Source organism: Pteronotus mesoamericanus, unplaced genomic scaffold (assembly GCF_021234165.1).
Source record: "Pteronotus mesoamericanus isolate MK-2021 breed Mesoamerican mustached bat unplaced genomic scaffold, CSHL_Meso_final contig_105, whole genome shotgun sequence".
Taxonomy (NCBI): Eukaryota; Metazoa; Chordata; class Mammalia; order Chiroptera; family Mormoopidae; genus Pteronotus; species Pteronotus mesoamericanus.
The window spans coordinates 3651075-3674320 of NW_026555006.1; the positions used below are offsets into that span (position 1 = coordinate 3651075).

General features: G+C 36.5%; 1 protein-coding gene across 4 annotated transcripts in view; it reads left to right on the top strand.

Moving 5' to 3' along the window:
• The window catches only part of OSBPL9 (oxysterol binding protein like 9), a 124690-nt gene that overhangs the window by 40751 nt on the left and 60693 nt on the right, over positions 1–23246 (top strand). For all 4 annotated transcript variants that reach the window (XM_054572966.1, XM_054572972.1, XM_054572923.1 and 1 more), the window contains exon 4: positions 14117–14193. In XM_054572966.1, coding sequence (XP_054428941.1) covers positions 14117–14193 — 77 coding nt within the window. The remainder of the gene's footprint in view (positions 1–14116; positions 14194–23246) is intronic.

A 23246-nucleotide genomic window follows, 5' to 3' on the forward strand; every position in this document is an offset into this window, starting at 1 on the left:
GCTGGCCCAGTAATGTTCCCTGTATGGACTTAAAGGACTGGGGGTCAAATAGGGTTGACCTGTACCCTATTCAATTTTATTCCTGTTCTAACTACAGAGTTCTTTTAATATGTCAGTTAGGGAGCATACCTAAGTTGTTGAGGAAAACAAGCCAACATGTCTTCTCAATATTATTCCTTCTTTGCAGAAGTCGTGTCTGCCTAAAAAGCCTACAAGTGGAGCAGGGGGTCCCCAGTAAAATGAAGTTGGCAATACTGATTTCTAGTATCATTGTAAGATTAGAGAAAATGCGTGTAAATACTCAACATGATGCCTGGCAAATAGCAGGGCTCAAAAAATAGTAACTGACTTTTACTTGTACACGGTATACTCTGATTTTTTAATGGAAAGACTACAAGTATAGAAAATAACTATTTGAAGTATGTATATAAATTGATGCTTGGCTGTTTTCTCCGTGTGGAATTTTTGAGCCATCTTGCAGAACTTTGGAATGTGAAGGAAATTAAATCCTTTCCTTTTAGCTATCTACACTTCCAGGTTAATGAGATAAATCAAGGTCATGCCATAAATGTAATGTATAGTTGAATGTTAGTAATGTGGACAGGTTGGTTCATGGTGGACAGAGGGAAGCAAATCTGAGTTACAGGTTATCTCGAAAGAAATTCCCTTTTTTAGCTTTATTATAGACATTAGAACTAAACTAACATTGTTCTAATATTTTTTTAGTGTGATTTGTCAGTAAGAATTTTTTTAACATTATTTACACTTTATACTCGGGGAATTGGTTTAAGCTTGGTGCTTTGGTATAAATTGTTACAAGTAGGATTTGGGTCCTAAATTGTAGGGAGGGCTGAATTAGTGACATTTCACTTTATTTAGATTGTGTTTTACAAGGTAGAGTTAAAGCTTGTGGAATGTGCTGGGGTTATGTCTGAGTTTATATTGCAGTCTTGGTCTGGAAATACATGCTTTCCTAAAAACAGAGGAATATATTATATTGAGAGCTCGTAGCTAAATATAGAGAAGGAATGAAGTAGCATATTGCCGCCTCTCTGCCCTGAGCAGAAATCCTTGGACAGCTACTGAGGGCAAAGAGTGAGGCCTTCAGAAAGGTGGTTCACTAGGAATATTGTGAGAGTATAATGCAGAAGTGCCTTTACTATACTTTATCCCCTCAAGTTATATTTGCATACTTTTTTTTTTAAGTCTGAAGGGCTTCTTTACTCTCAGTATATAAGGAATAACATCTATTTTCAGAAACTCTCTAAGCATTTTATTTAAGGTAACATAAATAGATCGTTATAGTTTCTTACTAATATGATCCTGTCATGTTAGGCCGCACCTATTTTGGCCTTGTTTGCCTTGGAGGTGGACAACAGAATTAAAGTAGCAACTTCTCTTTTCTTATAGATATATTTTAGTTGCCTTGCTTTAGTTTATTCCTGGATTTTCTAATGTGTTTTAATTTTCTTCTCTATTTCCTTTCATTGTTTAATTCAAAAGTTGAATGATTCTGTAACATCATTCTTCCTTTTTGAATAACCCTTAACCTTGGTAATCAGTGAAAGTATTTTTGAAATTCTATATTTCTCCTCATGAACTGAGATGTGGCTTCAGCTTCTCAAAATTACCTTCTTCTATCCCTCTTCTCCTTCCCTTCCCTATAATACATGGGGGAAATGGTAGGACAACTGTCACTGAACAACAATAAAAAATAAATTAAGAGAAAAAGACGTATTCTACTTGTTGGCTTCTCCTGGAGAAGGGAGTATTTTCCAACAAAATTTATTTGAATACTCTTAATTAATAAAGTCAAGAAACCTTTTGATAATAAGATTCTTCAGGAGGTCAGGTTTCCCAGATTTCAGAGTTGAATCTGAATCTCTTCAAACCCAAAATAAAAATTTTCAACCCACCAATTTCAGCCAGTTTTCCCTCCTATATTTCATGTTGTGGAGTAGCACTTCAGCTTACGCAATTTATCCAATTTGAAGCCTTCTCTTTCCTTATATATGCTTCCCTTACATTGTCTCTATATCAAATACTTCACAGTCTCCATTAGATTATACCTTTTCTTTATCCCCTAAGTGACTTGTTAACTTCCTTCTCTCCCTTTTCTGGTCTCTGTTGTGCCAAATCACCCTTTTTATTGTTGTCTGGGTGAGTTCTCTAAAGCCATCCTATTCCCAATACTTTTTCTACCCCGTCGGTATTGTTAGTCTTAAAGATTGAAAACCCAAATCTTAATTTTTCTTAAATTGAAGTTTAAGGAATAATGGCCTCTTTACTAAAACCTGGAGTTAAAGTAATTAGGAAACATCTTTACTTTGACTGACTGAAAGATACCAGTTGCCCAATACAGTGCTGACTCCAGGAGAAGCACACTATTCCTTTAGATAGTCAAAGCAGGAGTTGTGGGGGAGAAACTTTTGTCAATATTTGCTTGTGTTTCATTCAACAGTTTGGAGACTTTTGCTAAAACTATTCATAAAAATCAAGGGAGTCAATTATGGCAGCTTTAAGGGATGCTAAGCAAAAATAATGATTTCTTAGGAAATTCAACCTATTTTTAGTTTCCAAATATAAAAAAATGGAACCACAGGAAGAAAATATTACTGGTTTTGTTATTACAAAAAACAAGTGAAAAACTTTAACTCACAAAGGATGAAAACACAAGATGCTGATCTTGCTGCACATACAATATTACAACAAACTGATTAAGTATAGACTAATACACTGAATAATGAAATCAATGGATCATTATTCCTCATTCAACAAATATTTATTGAGCACTTGTTTGCCTGGGCCTTGAGATACATCAATAAATAAAAACAAATAAAGATACCTGCCTTTGTGGAGCTTATATTCTAGTGGTAAGAGGCAGAGTATAAGTTTACAAATGTGTTGTGTGTGTGTGTATGTGTGTGATGGGGTAAGTGCAATGGAGAAATGAAGACGTAGAGAAGGATATGAGGAACTGAGAATGCTTGGTGGGGGGCCCAGGTTTTAGTACGTGCTGGTCAGGAGACCTGAGAAGTTATCATTTAAAAAGATGACAAATTATCGTTTGTCTGGTAATTATGAGTTTCAATTAGTTGCTAAGAACATGTCAAGCTTTGAGAATTAAGAAGCTATGCATCAGATTCCATCCCAGACCTCAAGGAATACACAGCTGAGCAATGGAAGGAAAAAATGTTAACAAATGAGCAGTATAGTGTTACAGGTACATTGATAGAAGCTTATACAAAATGTACTAAAGTACATAGATCATTCTTTCTCTACTCTGATCTCACCACTGTCCTAATTATGATAAGCAGTTTATTTAAACTATGGCACTTACACCTTCTGAATATCAAAACATTGGTTTAGATTACCTTAGATTTAGAGTCATGTGGATTGGTTTTTCTCTCTCCACACCTCTTTATTACCTTCTTTAAAACCACCCTCTGAGCACTCAACCTGTCTGAACCGGTTACAGATTACAGTCTATGGCACTTTGAACCACCTAATTATCTAAGTGGAATGTTTTTATTCAGCATCTTTCATGTACGCACTCACAAATATATAATAAATAAAATAGGCAAAGTGCTTTGCTAAGTGCTAGATACATGACAACAAGTAAGACCAAGAAGCTTCTGATTTCTAGGAGCTGCCATTCTAGTAGAGGAGGCAATCAGTAAGTAATCAAATAAGATGTCACATATAATATATACCAGAGATTCTGAAACTTTTTTTTTAAGACTTTATTTATTTACCTTTAGAGAGAGGGGAAGGGAGGGAGAAAGAGTGGGAGAGAAACATCAATGTGTGGCTGCCTCTCACGCTCCCCCTACTGTGAACCTGGCCCGCAACCCAGGCGTGTGCCCTCACTGGAATGGAACCAGTGACCCCTTGGTTCTCAGGCCGGCACTCAATCCACTGAGCCACACCAGCCAGGGCTGATTTTGAAACTGTTTAGTGTCAGAATCCCTTTACAAACTTATTGAGGATTCCAAAGAGCTTTTGTTTACATGGGTTATATCTACTGGTATTTACCAGGTTAGAAATTCAAACTGAGGGATTTAAAAATTATTTATTCACTTAAAAATATCAATAACAAACCCATTATACTAATAACAGATATGAGAAAATAATCATTTCCCCAAATGAACAAAAAAAATTAGAAGAGTGTCATCTTTCTACATTTTTGTAAATCTTTTTAATGTCTGGTTTAATAGAAGATAGCTGGATTTTCATATGTTTTTGCATTCAATATTTTGTGATATGCCATTTTTGTATAGTTTCATGCAGATATATAGTTACAAAAACAAGTATTTTAATAGCTTTTGCATATAATTGTGATTATTATTCTTTGATACTTTACCAGAACTCAACAAGTGATGGTTTCTTATTGGTTAGTTGCAGTGTGGAATCTGAAACTATAGCAGTGAGGTTTATATATGAAAATACTCCATTCCATGCCATGCCATGATATGTCTGGCACTTCGAATGGATCTTTGGTGCCATTGCTTCTATTCTTGCTAAGATGCCAGCAGTTTTGCCACCATTCAGTGCAGATGTCAACACAGTGAAAAAACACAGAGGGTGTCTCTGTATTATCATGAAATAATTTTGTCCTAAGGGCCCCTTGACCTCACTGGCTCCCCAGTGTTGCATATCTTATTTCACCTGATTTTCACAGGAGACCTTTGAGGTGATTGGTGATTTTAACCCTTTTTGAAATTTTTGGACACAACTCAGAGGTGTTAAATACTGTCCTCTTGAGGTCACACAAAAGTGGTGTAACTGGACTTTTCCACATTTTCTGACTAGAGTTTTTGGCTCTAGTTCTTTCTGTTTCATACTGTCTCAAAAGCATGGAAAGGCTTATTATTGTTATCCTGTAAGAAGGACTTTGTCTAGCGAGAAGGGCATGGAATGAGGCTTATTAACAGGTCTAGGGTTGCTTGAAGCCTGGACACTCCATTTAGTTTTGTTGCTTTCTAGGTACAATGTCATTGCAATATACTAACATGTTTTTTAGCTTCCATGTCTTTGTGTGTTTTTCAGTGTCTTTCTTGTGATTGATTTCTAGTTTTATAACATTGTGGTCAGAGAAGATGCTTGATATGATTTCAGTCTTCTTAAATTTATTGAGATTGTTTTGTGTCCTAACATGTGGTCTATCCTAGAAAACGTTCCATGTGCACTTGAAAAGTATGTATATTCTGCTTTTTTTAGGGGGGCTGAAATGCTCTAAAATATCATTTGGTATAGTGGGTTGTTTAAAACCACTGTCTCCTTATTGATTTTCTGTCTGGAAGATCTATCCATTGAAGTCAATGGGGTGTTAAAACTGTATTTCTGTCAGCCTCTCCCTTTATGTCCATCAAGATTTGCTTTACATATTTAGGTGCTCCTATGTTGGTGCATAAATGTTTCCTAAGGTTATATCCTCTTGTTGGCTTGATCCCTTTATCACTAAGCAGTGTCCTTCTCTGTCTCTTACTTTAGCTTTTGTTCTAAAGTCTATTTTGTCAGATATAAGTATTGCTACCTCAGCTTTTTTTTCCTTTCCCTTTGCATGAAGTATCTTTTTCCATCCCTTTATTTTTAGTCTTTGTGTGCCTTTCTATCTGAGGTGGGTCTCTTAGAGGCAGCATATATATAGATCTTGTTTTCTTATCTATTCAGCTACCCTGTGTCTTTTGGTTGGCACATTTAAGCCAATTATTGATAGATCCATATTTTTTGCCATTTTGTTTTTGAACTATTTTCCTCCTTTTTTCCCCTCTTTTTCTTCTTCTTCTTAAAGCAAGCCCTTGAACATTTGTTGCAGTACTGGTTTGGTGTTAACAACCTCCATTAGCTTTTTCTTGTCTGGGAAGCTCTTTATTTCTCCTTCAATTTTAAATGATAGCCTTTCTGGATAACGTAGCCTTGGTTGTAGATCCCTGCTTTTCATTACCTTGAATATTTCATGCTACTCCTTTCTGCCCTGAAATGTTTCTGTTGAGAAATCAGATGACAATCTAATTGGAGCTCTCTTATAGGTAACTCCCTGCTTTTCTCTTGAGGCTTTTAGGATTCTCTCCTTGTCTTTAAGTTTTGACATTTTAATTATGATGTGTCTCAGTGTAGGCCTCTTTGGTTCCATCTTGTTTGGGACTCGGTGTGCTTCCTGGACTTGTGTGGCTTTTTCCTTCACCAGAGTAGGGAAGTTTTTGATCATTATTGCAAAATACTGAACTTTTTCTTTTTGTGGTCTGGAAAAAAAGGATAATACCTATCTTATGTATTGGTTGTGAGGATTTTATTAAGTAATACATGTTAAATGTTTACGCGTACGTATCAGACCATCCTGACACAAATTAAATGCTTAATAGAGTTAGCTGTTATTATTTACACAGATAGAGGCAAGACTCAGGCATTTCAGCTGAAGGAACATCTCGAGCAAAAGCTGGGAACTTGGGTTATGTGAGTAATAAGTATAATGTAACTGAAATCAAAATCAAGTGGTTCATGGAGGAGTATATTGGGAATTAGGAAAGGTAGATTTGGACTCTGATTATTGCTGGACTAGAGTTATAAACTATTGCTTAAGGTTGTGCCCCTAATGCGTAAGACAATGTCTAGTATATGACACATTTATTTGTTACCTGAGTATTGAAATATTTGAATAAATTTGAGGAAAGACAGAGTAGATCCTCTTATCATGAGCGATATACATGGTTAAGATAGCATTTTAGTATAGCCTAGAAGAATGAATAGGCTTCTAATAAGCAGATAGTAGAGGCTGTTAGGATGTGTGAAGATAACCCCCCACTAAGCAATGTACTACTGAACCAAGTGATTGTACCTTTCAGGAGTCTAAATTACTTGAGATTATGGTCTACCTTATCCTTGCTTTTATCTCCAACACAATACCTGATGTGAATTGACGCTCTGTAGATTTTGGAGCAGTTACTCAGCATTTAATGTTGTAAATACTGTTTTTGCGTAATATTTTCATTTCACAATGATTTTTGGAGAAAAGGAGGCTTTCCTGACTATAGAGGCTAATTTTTTTTTTTTACTTAAATTACAAAACAGGCAAATAACCACTTCCTTTCACAAACAAGCAGTAATTTATTCATAGTTGCTTGATGTCTTAGAGGAAAAGACAATGTGACTAAGAGAAAAGATTCTTACGAGAGCAGTGGATCAGGAATGGCAAGGAATAGGAGTTTAGAAACTTGTCTTAAAATCTACTTCAAATATATGTAATATATGGAATGTGAATAGAATCCTGAAAATGTAAATATTTTATTTACTGGATGGATATTGTTTTTCCCTCTGTGCACTGTATATTGTTTCCATGTAAACCAGTCATTATTAGAAATTAGAATTTACCAGTAATTCCTTCCCTACTCATTTTTTCTGGCTAGTCATTTATTAGATTATTAATAGAACTTGTTTTCTCTTAAGGCTGTGTGGGATAATATTATGTTGATATTTTAGTATATATCAGGCTCTGTGGTAAATATTGTAGAGATTATCTCATTTAAACCCTACAACAACCTTGTAAGGTCCAGGTACTGTTACCATCCCCATAGATAGTATTATCATCCTCATTATGGATGAGAAAAGTAAATCCCAGAGAGTTTTAAGTAACATGCTCAAGGTCTGGATGAATAGGGACAAAGCTAGGCATCAGAGAGAGCCAACCTTCTTAGTCTTTATCCTGTACTGCTTAAGAGATACTGAAAAGCAGTAGCTTTGTGGGGCGTTAGAGTGGCTGAGAGAAGTGTTTTCCACACTGTAGATAGCAATTTATTGTGAATTGTGAATCCTATTTGGTGGACCAAGATCATTTTTAAAAAAGTGAAATACAGCAGAGAGGAAATATCAATGTGCATGGCATGTAGTAAAAGCAAACACTGTTTTGTGAAACTGATGTTCCAGTTTTATATGTATATGTGTATGTACACAAATATGTGCATATGTATTTGTGAACTGTGTCATTCTACAAACTGTGTTTATTGTGGGTCATAGCCAAACAAAATTTGGAACTTCCTGGCTCAGAGAAAGGAAAGAGAGCTTGAAAATGTAATGAAGAGGAGAGGTAGGTGCTAGCAATAAGAATTCTGGAGATAAGTTGAATACCGTATTTTGCTGAGTATAATATGACTTTTTTGCCCAAAAATTTTTTAAAGATTTTATTTATTTTTAGAGAGGGGAAGGGAGGGAGAAAGAGAGTGAGAGAAACATCGATGTGTAGTTGCCTCTCAGGCACCCCCTATTGGGGACCTGGCCCACAACCCAGGCATGTGCCCTGGCTGGGAATCGAACCGGTGACCCTTTGGTTCACAGTCCAGCACTCAATCCACTGAGTCACACCAGCCAGGCATTTTTTTTGCCCAAATTTTTGAGGGAAAAATAAGGATGAGCATTATACGTAGGTATATAGTGAGTACATACCATGGGCATAATAATCCCCCATATAATGCACACAAAAGCATAGGCACACATTATACACAGGAGCACATTATCCATGGCAAAATACGGTATATAAACTTTATAAAAAGAGGGAGGAAGAGTTAACCTGTCTTTATGTATATAGGGAACATAGGTACTATTTACAAGTTGTTTTAACTAATTAAATTGGACCATTTTAGCAGGAATTTGTTCAAAAGTTTAATTTTACTTCTAGAGAGCTGCCTCAGCAGATGATTTGCAAATTGTATATAATTACTGTATTCTTATTTCTCATGTGAACAGGTAATTTATTATGATTGAATAAATAACCATGCACTTCATCGGTACTTCATGTAGACAAATATTTTTCCCTAGTGGATCCAGCGAGGTACATGTTTGTTTACTGGCTCATGAGAGACTAGGAGAAGGTTGACTATGTGAGTCAGGATAATAGAATATTGAATTTTCAGCTGGAAAGGACAATTTAGTCCAAGCTGTCAATTTATTTTTTAATTATGAAGAACATAACTAAGTTTACCATCTGAACCATTTTTAAGTTCAGTAACGTTAAGTATATTCACATTGTTGTGCAACAGTCTCTAAAACTTTTTTATCTTGTGACACCGAAATTCTGTATCAGTTAAACACTATTTCTCCCTACCCCTTCTCCCCAGCCAGTGGTGGTCGCATTTCTCCTTTCCACTTTTATGGTTTCGACTACTTTAGATACTTCATATGAATAGAATGATAACAGTATTTGTCCTTTTGTGACTGGTTTATTTTGCTTAGTGTATAATGTTCTCAAGGTTCATCCATGTTGTAGCTTATGTCAGAATTTCCTTATTTTTTTAATGCTGCCTAATATTTCAGTGTGTATATATATATGCCACATTTTCTTTATCCATTCATCTGTCAATAAACATTTGAGTTTATCCGCCTTTGTTTATTGTGAATAATGCTGCAGTAAACATGGATGTGCAACTATATCTTTGAGGTTTTGCTTCAAATTTTTTTGGGTACACTGTATGTATAACCAGAAGTGAGATTGCCGGATTGTATGGTGTTCCTGTTTTTAATTTTCTGAGGAACCTCTGTACTGTTTTCCATAATGGTGATACCGTTTTACATTCCCACCAACAGCGCACAAGGATTCCAACTTCTTTGTATCCTTGCTAACGCTTACTATTTCTGTACTTTTGATGGTGGCCATCCTCATGGGTGAAAGGTGGTATCTCATTGTGTTTTTTATTTTCCTTTCCCTAATGATTAGTGATGTTGAGCATCTTTTCATGTGCTCACTGGCTACTTGTATGTCTTTGGCAAATATCTGTTAACTCCTTTACCCTTTTTTAAAATCAAGTTTCTTGTTGTTGTTATTGTTGCATGTTAGAAGTTCCTTATACAGTATATTCACTATATATTAACCTCTTATCAAATATATGATTTGCAGTATTTTCTCCCATTCCATAGGTTGCCTTTTCTCTGTTGATTGTTTTATTTGATACACAGAAGTTTTTAAGTTTGTTGTAGTTCTGTTTGTCTATTTTTAAAAATTCTGTTGCTTGTGCTTTTGGAGTCATATCTAAGAAATATTTGCGAAGTCCAATGTTCTGAAGCTTCGCCCTGTTTTCTTCCAGGAGTTTAGTTGTTTTAGGTCTGACATTTAGGTCTTCCCTCCACTTTGACTAATTTTTACATATGGTATAAAGCAAGGTTTATCTTCATTCTTTTGAATGTGTGCATATCCAGTTTTCCCAGCAGCATTTTTTGAGGACACGGCCTTTTCCGCTTGTGTGGTCTTGGCACCTTTGTTTTTTTTATTTTTATTATTTAGCCATACATATAAGGGTTTATTTCTGGGCTCTCTATTTTTGTTTCATTGGTCTATATATATATATCTTTATGCCAGCAAGCGTCCAATTCGAAGGTATTAAAATGAATATGCAGATGGTGTTAATGATTTGCGAAGGTCAACACTAGAAAAATGGGCTGTATTTTCTGTTTAGTCCTGTATTCTCATACAGTAATTTGTCCCACATTTGCCTTTGCTTGTTCTGTCTTCTACCTTGAATGCCTGCCTGTCAGTGACCCCCGTCCACAGCTCTCTTCTCCTCCTTCCCCATTCACCTCCCTCCCTCCCCTGACACACATCCACACCCACACTTGAACCTTTGACTCTAATTTCTACTCATTTTTAAAAACTCAACTCTTGTCTCCTCGCTCCATCAGTCCTCCCCAAATTCATCTTCACAAACACACACTCCTTGGGACAGGTTTTGAACTCTGTGCTTACACTGATTCCCTAACCCTGGTAGTATCAGTCATTCTGTGTAGTAGCCACCGTCAGTTTATGTATGTTTCCCTCTGTCACTTGAATGTAAGCTTCTTAAAGACAGGGCCTGGCTCTTATTTGAACTTATATCCCCAGTTTCTACAAAGTAGTTGTTATACAATAATTATGCAATAAATGGGTGGTTGGATGAATGGATGGATGGGTGGGTGGATGGATGGGAGAATGGAAGGATGGGTGGATGTATCTAGTACTGTGTTAAACAGTATGGTTATTATCAGATAACTTAAATTTTAATCATAGATACAAAACATGAACACGTGAAAAGTGTAAATAACAGTGTGGAGGGGCAGTATAAGATTTCAGTTTTATAGGTAATAAGTAAATACTTGACCAAAAAGTAATTGGGTGTTGTAGTGGCATTTAAAAGTCCTCTAGGAGTTCAAAGGAGAGAGAGAGAGATCACTGCTTTTGGACTAGTTAGGCAAAGCTTCCTTGAGGAGAACTAGGACCTGTTCTGAGGCACGTGGGGTTCAGATAGATGGGAAGAAGGGGAGAGTCAGTGTCACAGTTTAAAGGGGGGGAAGTATGCCATGAGCAGGAAGACTATTCAGTTAGAGTGTTTAGAGGTCACTGTAAAGATGGTTTGGTTCATGTAAAAGAGGCATGAAGTAGAAGATGTGGAGGATTTTTACTCTGCCGGAGGTTAGGTAAATTCTACAGTATATGGGAGAATATTGAGGTTTTTGATGGAAACAGCATTTTGAGAGGTATAGAGGCTGCATCGGAGATGGCAGGATGTAGTGCATATTCTACATTTGTGGTGATGTTTTGTTTATAGGCAAGAGACTGTATGAGTGGTTGAACCAGCATGTTCAGTAGGAATTGAAAGGATAGAGAGAGTGACTAACTCTATCAAGGAAGAATCTGGTGTACTTACTACCTGTCCAAGTGTTATATTAGTATTAACTTATTTAAAATCTACAATCATCTTATGAGGTAGATACTATTACTGTCCTCATTTTAGAAATGAGAGCACTGAGGCTTTAGAAAGGTTAAGCAACTTGTTGAAAGATACATGGTTAATAAATAGCGAAGCTCACAGTTGAACCTCGGCATTTTGCTTTAAAGTGCACATTCTTTTAATTTTAATTTTATTTTTAGTTACAGTTGACATTCCATATTATTTTATATTAATTTCAAGTGTACAGCATAGTGGTTAGGCAGTTACATATTTACAAAGTACCCACCTGGTGCTGGGTACCCACCTGGCTCCGTACATAGTTATTACAATATTATTGACTATATTCCCTGTGCTAAACTTTATTTCTTTATGACTATTTTTTAACTACCAATTTGTACTTCTCAATCCTTGCCCCATTTGCGCCTATCCCCTTTCAAACCCCTTCCTCCCTGGCAACTATCAGTTTGTACTCTGCATCCATGAGTCTGTTTTTTTGTTTGTTTATTTGTTTGTTCATTTATATTGTTCTCTAGATCCCACATATATGTGAAATCATATGGTATTTGTCTTCCTCTCTCTGTAGTCATATTTTTTTAAATATTGATTTTAGAGAGAGAGAGAGGAACAAGTGGGGAGGGAGGGGAGAAGGGAGGGGGAAATTAACATTGATCTATTAATACCCACCAATCCTTATTCTATTCCAGTTTTGCCAGTTGTCCCAGTAATGTTTGTTATAGCAAGAGGATCTGATTGAGAATCACATCCTGCATTTAATTCTGTTTCTTTAGACTCCTTAAATCTGGAACGGTGTCTTAGTCTTTCCTTGACTTTTATGACCTTGACACTTTTAAAAATTATAGAAATTATTTCGTAGAGTGTCCCTCAGTTTGTTTTCTTCTGATGTTTCTCTATGATCTGATTCAGATTACATTATCTTTGGCTTGAAGATCACTGAAATAATTTTGTTCTTACCACAGGATTTCAATTTGTCCTGTTACTGCTGACATTTACTTTGATCACCTGATTAAAGCAGTATTTGCCAGACTTTTGTTGTTAAATATTATCTTTTTCCTTTCCTAATTAGTATTTTGTAGGGAGGTGTTTTGAAGCTATGCTAATATCCCATTCGTCATCACACTCTCAGTCTGTGTATTAGTAGTAACTCATGATTTCCTGTTTTACTCAAAGGATTAAAGTTCTTTACTATCATTAATTATTTTGATGCTCAAATTGTCCTTGATTGTCTTCTTTTGACATGTCCCTATCATTCTCTGAGTATTTCCTGTCTTATTTTCTGGCACATAAACAAAAACGATGTTTGAGGCTTATTTTCTGCCTTCCCTGTCTTAGTCCTGAAATCAACAATTTTCCCAAGGAGCTCTGGTTCCTTTTAATGGGGAACGGTATTTGGAAATCAACACTTGATGCTAGGTGTACTTATGCCTGTTGAGAATCGTGGCATCCAGAACCTCTTAGAGCTAAGAAATATATGAATGTTATGTGCACTCATATGTATCCATGTCCATATTTCTGTATTTATTTACATATATATTCAAAACCATGAATTCATACTGATAACCTCCAGTATGAATTCATACTCCAGTTACTTCCAGTAACCAGTCAACCTCCAGTTATTTCTAATTGGTAACACCCCAGAAATCATTTTGGTTCTCTGTTACCATATTTGTTAACTATTCACTTAGTTTTACAGTTTTACCAGGTACTTATGATTTCTGTTGTCTTATATGCATTCCTGCTTCTACCACCATCCCTCAGACATTATTATTCCATATGCATGAAGGATACCTTTTAAAATTTTCTTTGAATGTCTTCTGGTGACAAATTCTCTGTTTCTGTTGGTCTGAAAATGACTTTATCTTAATTCCTGAAGGATATTTTTCACTGAATTATAGATTGGAAATTATTTCCTTCAACAATTAAATGTAGTTCTCTATTGTCTTCTGGTTCCCATTGTTTCTTCTGAGACTTTAGTTCCATTTAATTGTTGTTTCTTTGAAAGTAATATGTCCCTCCCTACATCCTACTCACCCCGTCCCCACCTCATTTCTGGCTGTTTTTAAGATATTTTTCTGTATATTTGGTTTACAGTAATTTAGCATCGTGGTTTAAAATTTTTTTTCCTAAATTTTTTTTATTGTTCAAATACATTTGTCTCCATTTTCCCACCACTACTTTCCCCTGCCTCACCCACCCCCACCTCCCACCCTCAGTCCCTCCTCATTCTGGCTTTGTCCATGGGTCCCTTATAGGTGTTCCTTGATTTGACCCTTCCCCTTCTTTTCCCTGTTACCCCCCCTTCCCTCTCGGGTTTCTTTTTTTCCTATTTTCTTTTAATGTTTACTTTCAATAATGTGGAGCTATATTGAAGAAATTAAGGTTTTAATTTTTATAATCTTTTATTCCAGCTCGTGATGCTGATGAGCGAGAGAAGTGGATCCATGCCTTAGAAGAAACAATTCTTCGACATACTCTTCAGCTTCAAGTAAGAGCTTTTACATGGCTTCTGGATAGTTCATTAGTTTTGTGGGTGTTTTGGTCTTGTTTTCTGTTTTCTTAAATAACTGTGATAATGATGTAATGAAAAATTTTAATTTCTGAGTTGCTTATTCTTATCATTACAGTGTTATATATAATATACAGTAAAGTTACAGTAAAATACTGATTTTTGCCTAGAAACAAGACAGTGCAAGGCAGTGTTGAAGGTGAAATGCTATGTTAAAATGTGCCAGATTCCTTTTTTTTAAATTTAGTATCTATACTTGGTTACCGATATAACCAAATTATATACAATGCATTGACAACAGATAAGTGCTGAGAAGTTGACCTACTTTTTTTTGTTAAAAGATATGGCAATTACCATATGTGTTGGGTAGTCCTTTGAAATGAAAGTGAAAGAAAAAACCCAAACTGGTTAAGAAAAAAGCAAATCTGGCTTAGGTGTGGTTTGAAGTTGGCACTTAAACAAGGTCATGAGGATCCAGATCTCCAATCTCCATTTGTCTGTTGAAGTTCTACTGGGTTGGCTTCATTTTCAGTTAGGTTCTCCCTTTTTGGTGGTAAGATGGTTGCAGCAGTTTCAGCCTGCCCTGTGGGAACTCCATCCAAGTCCGTTCTTGTGCTTTCTGGATGTGATAGGATTAGGAGGGTTAGTGCTGGTCACCTTAGCTTCAGTTACTTTCCTGGTTCCGACCAATCACAGTTTCACAGTCCCGTGCTCCCTGCCTGGAGCTGAGATGTTATCTGCCTCACCAGAAACGCTTTGCTGACAGGGTAGAAGGTGGTCCCCCATTCCCCCAGACCAAGTAAAGTTAGAATAATGAACAAAAGATGCTCAACAAAAACACCGAATGTCGACTCTGCCATACAGAAGACAGTTTCCTATGTTTATTCGTCAATGAAAGAGCATATATTGTGGCATATAGAGGATTTTGTTTCGATTTATAGGGTTGAATTATAGAAAATTGATGTTTATAACCCTTTCTCTCTACTTATCTTTGTCCTATAGAAGGAATTGTCTTGAATAGGCAAGGTAGTGTAGGGCAGGGTCCATAACCTCCCTCTTCCTGTCCCTGGAGGCCGCTCGAGTTACTGCCTGAGCTCCAACTCTTGTCTCGCACCCTGCCTCCTGCCCCAGTCCTGAAAGAATTGTCTTCCACGGAACCCATCCCTGGTGCCAAAAGGATTGGGGACCGCTGGTATAAGGCGACTCTACAACATGGTGAGCTCCCCATCACTTGAAAATGTTCAAATAGAAGCTTAAAAAACATTATTTGAGAATGTGGTTATTAAGAGACTAAGAAATGAATATGAGCTGAACTGGGAGATCTACAAATTACTGTATGAGCTATGCTTTTTAAAAGCAGTTTCATAATTTCTGTAGGTTTTTTAAAAAGTTAGTTTAATAAATGACTGTAGCATCATTTCAGCACATTTGTGATTTAGTAAGAAGATAAGTGGTTTGTTTTTTTAAATTAAAAAAATTTTTTAAGTTACAGTTGACATTCAGTATTATATGAAAATAAGTAATTTAAGAATCCTATTAGATGAAATGCAGCAGATGAAATTCCCTCCACAGTTGGCTCAGCTGATATTCAAGTCTCATTGCCATCTAATCTCAGCTTGCTCTTCTATCTTTCTTCTTCTTCTTCTTTTTTTTTAAACAGATTTTTTAAATTTACTTTTAGAGAGAGGGAAAGGGAGGGAAAAAGAGAGGGAAAGAAACATAGATGTGAGAGAGAAACATGGATTGATTGCCTCTAATATGTCCCCAATCAGGCACCGAACTTGCAACCCAAACATGTGCTCTGACTAGGAATTGAACCAGAGACCTTTCGCTTTGTGGGATGACACCTAACCAACTGAGCCACACTGGTCAGGGCTCAGCTTGCTCTTCTTGACATTTCTGCCACTGTACTCCTACATAAACCTACTAGAGTGCTGCTGCTTACTTGCTTTCCTCTGAACGCATCTTTTCATTTCTGGTCTCCACATTCTTGCGTATGATGTTCTGCTTCCCTGAAATGCCGTCTGCCTCCATTCTGCTTTGGCATACTGCCCTTTTTCTTCAAAGCCCAGTTCTGGGCCAATCTATTCTGTGGAGCCCTGTCGCTGACTGACCCGTTCTCCAAATTCACAGCAATATGCCATACTCATTGCATACGTCACTAAGTCGTCATCTTCTTTTAACGTGCAATACATATTGACTCCTACCTCCCCAGTTAGGATGCTGATTCCTGAATGTCAGATACCTAATTTGATCTAATTTTGGAATTTATGAGCTTTTGTTAAGAAGATAGCTTACTTGTCTTTGGGAATAACAAGGAGAAAAAGATAACTTTGAGAAGTTTTAGACTCTGATAGTTTTGATATTTTAAAATACATGCAATACATAAGAGTTCTCTCTCTATTTTTTCTACAGTTAATGCATGCAGAGGATAGGACATTTAGAAATATGTAATTAAATGTTAATTTGACAGAAAGGTAAACATCCTCTTCCTACAGTTAGTGAAGTGTGGAGAAGAAAGAACCAGGGTGCTAGCTCTTGACACCTGGACAGTGAATTTATTCTGAGTTCCAGTGTCCTCATCTATAAAAAGAGGAGAATAAAAGGACCTACTTTACAGGGTTGCTTTGACCATTAAAGGAGTTAAATGAAAATTTGTTGAAATAATGCCTAGCTGTTGTAAGAAGTCAATAAATGTTAGTTGCCATTACTAATACAACTCCTCTCAACCATTTCTCCTCCCAGAACCTGGCATTCTAAAGAAGGTTCAGTAATGGTTACTTAAATGAAGAAATAATGAAGGAATTTAGGAACAAACAGATGACATATAGTTGTTTATTGAGCACTTTGAGATGTGTAACATACTTGGGCACTGTGGAGTAGGTGCTCATGAAGCTTTCTTGCAAATAGGTATGAGAGAGGGTATTTACATTTCTTCCTTATTCATTGAGTTTCATCTCAATGTTAACCACTAAACATACTGCTTTGGCCTTGTTATGACTAAGAGCTGCACTGTCTCCATAATATTGAATTAAAAAAATTATTTTTAATCACGGTTTTCTTACCTTCATCTTCTACCACTTCTTCCAAACTTCTCTCGTTTTGGTCTGAGCTCTAATTCTCCATTTTTTTCTTGGCCATTTGGCACCTTTCAATTTTATTTATCTCACTGCTCAGTGTAGAGCTTGTGGTCAGCTTCTTCAGTGTTGATTTTGCTGTCACCCTTAGAATTCCCTGTCGCTGGATGTTTTGTACTCTGTGCATTCTGCGTTCCATTCCCCAGGGCCCTCATCATCTGGTTCCTCGGCTGCTAGTGCTGTCAGAGGTTACAAAATCAAGATCAGAAGATGGCTGTATCTATCACAATTTACATTTTGTCTTACTTTTATTGGATACCTGTAACTATTTAACAGTCTTCTTATCGACTTCTTACTGATTTCCAGTTAAATCCCCACAGTGGAATCTTTTCATTAGTATTCAGTATCTAATTCAGCCTCTTCACTTTATAGAAAATGATCTCTCCTTTTCTTCAATAGTTCTTACTAACTTCACTTACACTTTCTTCCTCTGCTTTGCATATTTCAAAGGAAAAGTATTCTTACTCTTCCCAAAGTTAACACTGTACCCGTACTCCCATACTCTTGCATGTTTCCTTTGAGACAGCGACCTTGCTCTTTCGCCCTCCATTAGCCCCTACTATTTTCATGGGTTCAGCTAAAATCCCCCCCCATTTTTATGTTTTACAGTCTTCTTCTTCTTTTTTATATTTTTTTTAATTTTTGGCTATAAAATGATCTTGAATTGAAATATTTTCCTTTGTGGTTCTTAACTAGCCAGGCATTCCACTGCACCGCTGTTGATGTCATCTATGATGTCATGGGGGTGGCGGCCATCAACATCGCAGCCCGCAGACTGGGCAGTCCCCAGGATCTCTTTAATGGTTCCAGAGAGTTCTCTAGCCAAAGATCGGTGCCGCATCTGTTGGGCAGTGTTGACAAGCTCGTCAACAGTGGTATTTCCACTGTGCTTAATGTTTTGTTTTGTTTTTTTCTTCGTTCTGTTTTGTGGTGGTTCTTTGAGGGCTTTGATCATCAAGGCAGAGGCAGAAGTCACTACCTCAGCCTGGGCCTGTCTGTTCTGAATGGTCAGTTTCACTGTAATCCTCAGACCCTTCCAGTCACCAGTTGCTTTGGCGATGTCATCACCAACCGTTTTTGAAGACAGGCCCAGGCGGCCAATCTTGCGGGCCAGGGCAGGTTTGTCACTGACTACCCCGCCGGTGCACCGCAGGTATACAACTCTGATCTTTTGGAGTCGAACTTTGGCAGCATGCTGGAGGGGGCTGGTGTCGGATGAACCCGCATTCGGGATGACTGAAGAAAGTTGCACCTTCACTGCCTCCCAGCCGAAAGCCAAAAGCTGTATCTTACATTTGGATTTTGCCAGTTTGCTGTTTCTGTGGAACTCAACCGCAGCATGGCTAAAACTGAGTTTATCATCCCTTCCCTCGCCAAACCCATCTCTTTATCCAATTTCTCTGTTTCTGTTAATGACAACATTATTCTCTAAGCCACTGAGGTTTGAAAGCTGAGAGTCCTTTTAGGTGGTCATTTCTAACCTATCAAACCTGGGGGCTCCTTTTTTTTTTTTTTTTAATAGAACCACTTACACCCTTCCCCTTGCCAGCTCTATTTCTGGTGCGCCTCTAATATTCCTGAATTCTCTTCTTCATCCTCTAAATGAGCAACTATAATTAATTAACTGTGAAAACCATTTACTGGTTTACATTTGCCTATAAGATGGAGTAAAACTATCTTATTAGGGGATTTCAGTCTCTCTTTGATTAGACCCCAAGCCACCTTTCCATCTCCTGTCCCTGCATGTACCTGATGCTCCACACAGAAACCTTTCCTGGTTCCAAGCTTCTACTTGTGCTGCTCTAAGTCCTCTCCACCCCTAGTCCTCACATTGGCCTCTATACGGTCCTTTCCAATTATTCAATACTCAGTACGCATATTACCTCTTCATGCTCCCTTTTTTTTATCATTGTAATTAAAAAAAAACCTCTTACCTCCTTAACCTCTGCTGTAATTTTCATTTCTGTGTAGCCCATATAATATTCCACTTTTAATAATAATAGCAGCAATTAATATATAAGCACTTCTTAAATGCCAGGAACTGTGTGGGCTTTATGTGCATTGTGTCTTTTAATAATATAATGTTATATAACTCATCTCCAGTTTGAGATTATAAGTTTTATTAGGTTTGGGAGAAATCTTACCTTATTGATAGTATGTTCCCACTAGTATCTGGGCAAAGCCCAACAGGCACTGTCCAAGTATCTAAATATGGTTTAAGAGTTAGTATATTATAATAGAATATCTTCAGAGCCATGGTCCTGGCTCTGTCCTCTTACTAGCTGTGTAATCTGGGGTAAGTACTTAATTTCTTTTAAACTTCAGTTATCTGATCTTTAAATATAGGTATAAAACTTCAATAAAGTAGTTGTGGTAAGGTATTATAGTATTCCTAACATATTATGCCTTCTACATAGAAGGTACTCAGTACATACTAATTCCATTCTTCCTTCCATTCTGATTGACTGTAACTTCAACTGGAGCAGATCTTCTTCTACCTTTTCCCTTTCCTTCTAGCTTTCCTCTGTTCCTTTGCTTTTCTTGTTGTTTCTACTCTGTGGGTATCTACAAATTGCAATTTGAATAGTCTGAGGATGAGAGAAGACAACTAAAATCTCATTTTAACTCCTATGGAAGTTGAGTTTCCAATAGTCATTCTAAACTTGTTGTACGTTAGTTTGTGATATGTTTTCATGTAATTACACCCAACTAAATTAGAGTACTTCTTGAAAAGAGGCCAGAAGGGCTACTGAGCTGCTTAAACTCCTCTTGTCAGCCTGTAGGAGGCTTTCAGTGGATATTTGATGATACTGATTAATGGAGGGAAACCTTTCATATTCTTTATTTAACTAGTAAGCTGTACTACAAACTGCATGCTGAGATATTCCCATACAAGGAATTAATCACTGGAAAAAGACTCAGGATTTTATGTCCTGTAGGGTTTGCAGCACCCTATATTATACAAGACATACTGAATTATAGCAGCTTGTGTGGCTATCACGCAGATTACTACTTACAATGTGAAAATGGTACTGACAGGGTATGGGTTCTTTTTACGTTTGGCATGCATACACTCCTGTGGAACGTGGTAACTCTATCGTCTCAGCACTTTTTTCTGTTCTGACTGGTGGGAAGCCTTTATTTGTACAGGACATGACATGAGGTTAGTTGGATCTTAATTCACACCTATGTAATTTATATGATCAAGTCTCTTCTGTGACAGGTAGTGGTAGGTGCTCGGTGCCAACTTGATTATAAACAAAAACATGGGCAATGAAATAACTTGGTAGTACTTGGATTAAAGGCTGTTACTGACCTGATTCAGTGTGTGTTTATACAGATGGTCCCACTTATATGTTCGGTGAGTTAGAATGCATTTTCAACTTAATGATATTTTTAACTTATGATAGGTTGACCATAAGTTGAGGAGCATCTTGCTAATTATTATAGTTTTATCAGAAATGGAAACTCAGAAGATTGTGGTAGAGACATTTTAGATTCTAGTTTGAAAACACTCATGTAGATGTCTAATTGAATAGTATAGACCTTTAAGTTTTTTACTTTGATGCTGTAAATGAGTAGATATTTAAAAAATCGTTATATACTAAATGGCGTCTGTGATTATTCTTTGAGCCAAGAAATTGGGCTTCGTTATCAAATTGGAGTTTTATTGCTACTGTCTTGTAATTTGATATTTTTACCCTTTACCATTTGTTTACTATCTATTAGCTTTTTATCTCAAGCCCCCAGAAAACAAGGACATGCTACCTTGTATAAGAATATGACCGAGGGAATGGGGAGAGCTGGTAGAAACCTCACCAGATACGCCATTGAATCTGTTGATAAAACATCATTATGCATGAGGAAGATGTGATAGAATGCAGACTTCAAGTCATTATCGAGGCTGAAAAAACAATGGAGCCATTCTGAAACCTTTTTTCCAAATTAGATACTTCGGTATGATAATTACAGAACTGTCAAATTTCTGTTATAAACAAACACAAATTAGTATTTAGTGTGCAATTTTGGAGACTAGCTGAGAAATTAGTCTTTAATTAGGACCTCGATTTTGTACTCTTCTCTATAATGGCTATCTGTGTAACTGGGTAACTAAGTAGAATTTTTTAGTATTTTTCTTGAATGTTAAGCTACTTCATTGAAGATTAGCTTTCTGAATATATATTTCAATTTTTCAATATGTAAAGCTCTGTTGACTACCATTGTAATGTTTCCCTAAACCTCAATTAGATTTTATATTTGATTCATGTAGAAAAATAGAAGTGTTTTGTTTTTCTCCCTTGGGGCTCTTTGTGTCCCAAAGGAAGTGACTGTGATATAGATGTGTCACCTCTTCCACAGGTAAAGGGTTTGGAGAAGTATCCTGTTACTTGGATTTCCTATAAGAAAAGGAAATTCTACTGAGGGCTATTGCCGACATTGTTGTTATTACTAAAGGCAGTTGAATTTCTAGCTCCTACATTGGGACTTAGAAGTCTAGGATTCATTTTTGAAATTAATTCTGTTGTACTAGTAGTGGACCATCTATCTTAAATTCTTGGGAAACAACTAAATAGATAGTACAGTTTTAGAGAAGCTAAAGGCTATTTTTTTAACTGTCAGAAATTTATTTTAACTGTGTATTTTTATGGAAATCTTTTAAGAACTTACATATTTCCCTGCCTTCTCTTTATAAAAATACAGTTAAAATTTTTAAATAGTGCATGCTTAATTCAAAACATATAGAGAATATATTTTAGAAAAGTTACTTGGTTGGTAAATATTTATCAAACATTTCATGTGTTCCATGCACTATAATAGTTATAGAAGTTATAATTGTGAATAAACAGCATATTATCCTTGTCTTTACAGACCTCAGTCTAGTATAAAGAATAAAGATCATAATGAAGTTGAAGTTTTTAAAGACTGTAATAATATAACGTGTTACACTAAAAATTCTAAAAATTGTTGAGCTATGTAGAAGTATGTAAACTAAAAGCAATACCTTTTCCCACACCCTTTCACTAATGTGCAGTTAGAGTACATGAAAGCTAGAGCATTTAATATGAAGAGTAATTAAATGATACAAAGCCATTTCACTCATCTTATGGCAAGGAGCTGTGTACTTCTAACCAAGTTTGTCAACTTGTGTTATTAATGAAATCTAAAACTTGTTTCAGAAGAAAGGTAAGTGACAAATGCAGATTTTACCTATAAAAATTGGGGCAATAGAAACTAATATAATTTTTTAGATTGAGTGGTACTGAAAAGTCCATCTAGAAAAACATGAGCTTTCTGCCCCTCCACTCTCGTTGTCCTGCTTGCTAGACCAGCCATTATCAACTAGCATAGTACCTGGCATTTCATTCATTCAACAGACACCTATACTAAAGATACAGTGGTAAACAAGGTAATACTGTATACTACCATAGCCATTGTGGGGTGTTTATTCCTAACCTTAAACAAATATTTCTTTATGTTTGATAATGTGTTGAGAATTACAAATAATTTACAAACTGTTGGAACATGGTGGCCTTGATCATAAGATAGGGACTGCTTCTACCATATGCCCAGTGGTCTTATTTATTCCATCTGGCCAAAGTTTCCACTTGAAAACTTCGTGGCTGACTTGTTTTGAGACTTCTGGTTACTGGTCAGATAAAATGGTGGAGCTGCATCTCTTGCTTCTAAGAGTTGTCTTTTAATGTTACCTGCTCTAATCATTTGGCCTCAATTGCTAGGCAAATTACTAGGGAAACTGTGATTTTTTTTTTAAAACCAGTTTTTTCTTCTTTTTTTCCTTCAATTTGTATCAAAAGTATTTGTCATCTATGCCTGGGATGATATTAGAGAAGAATGTGATTTTAGGTAAACATTAGTTGACTCTCTAGCAGAAAT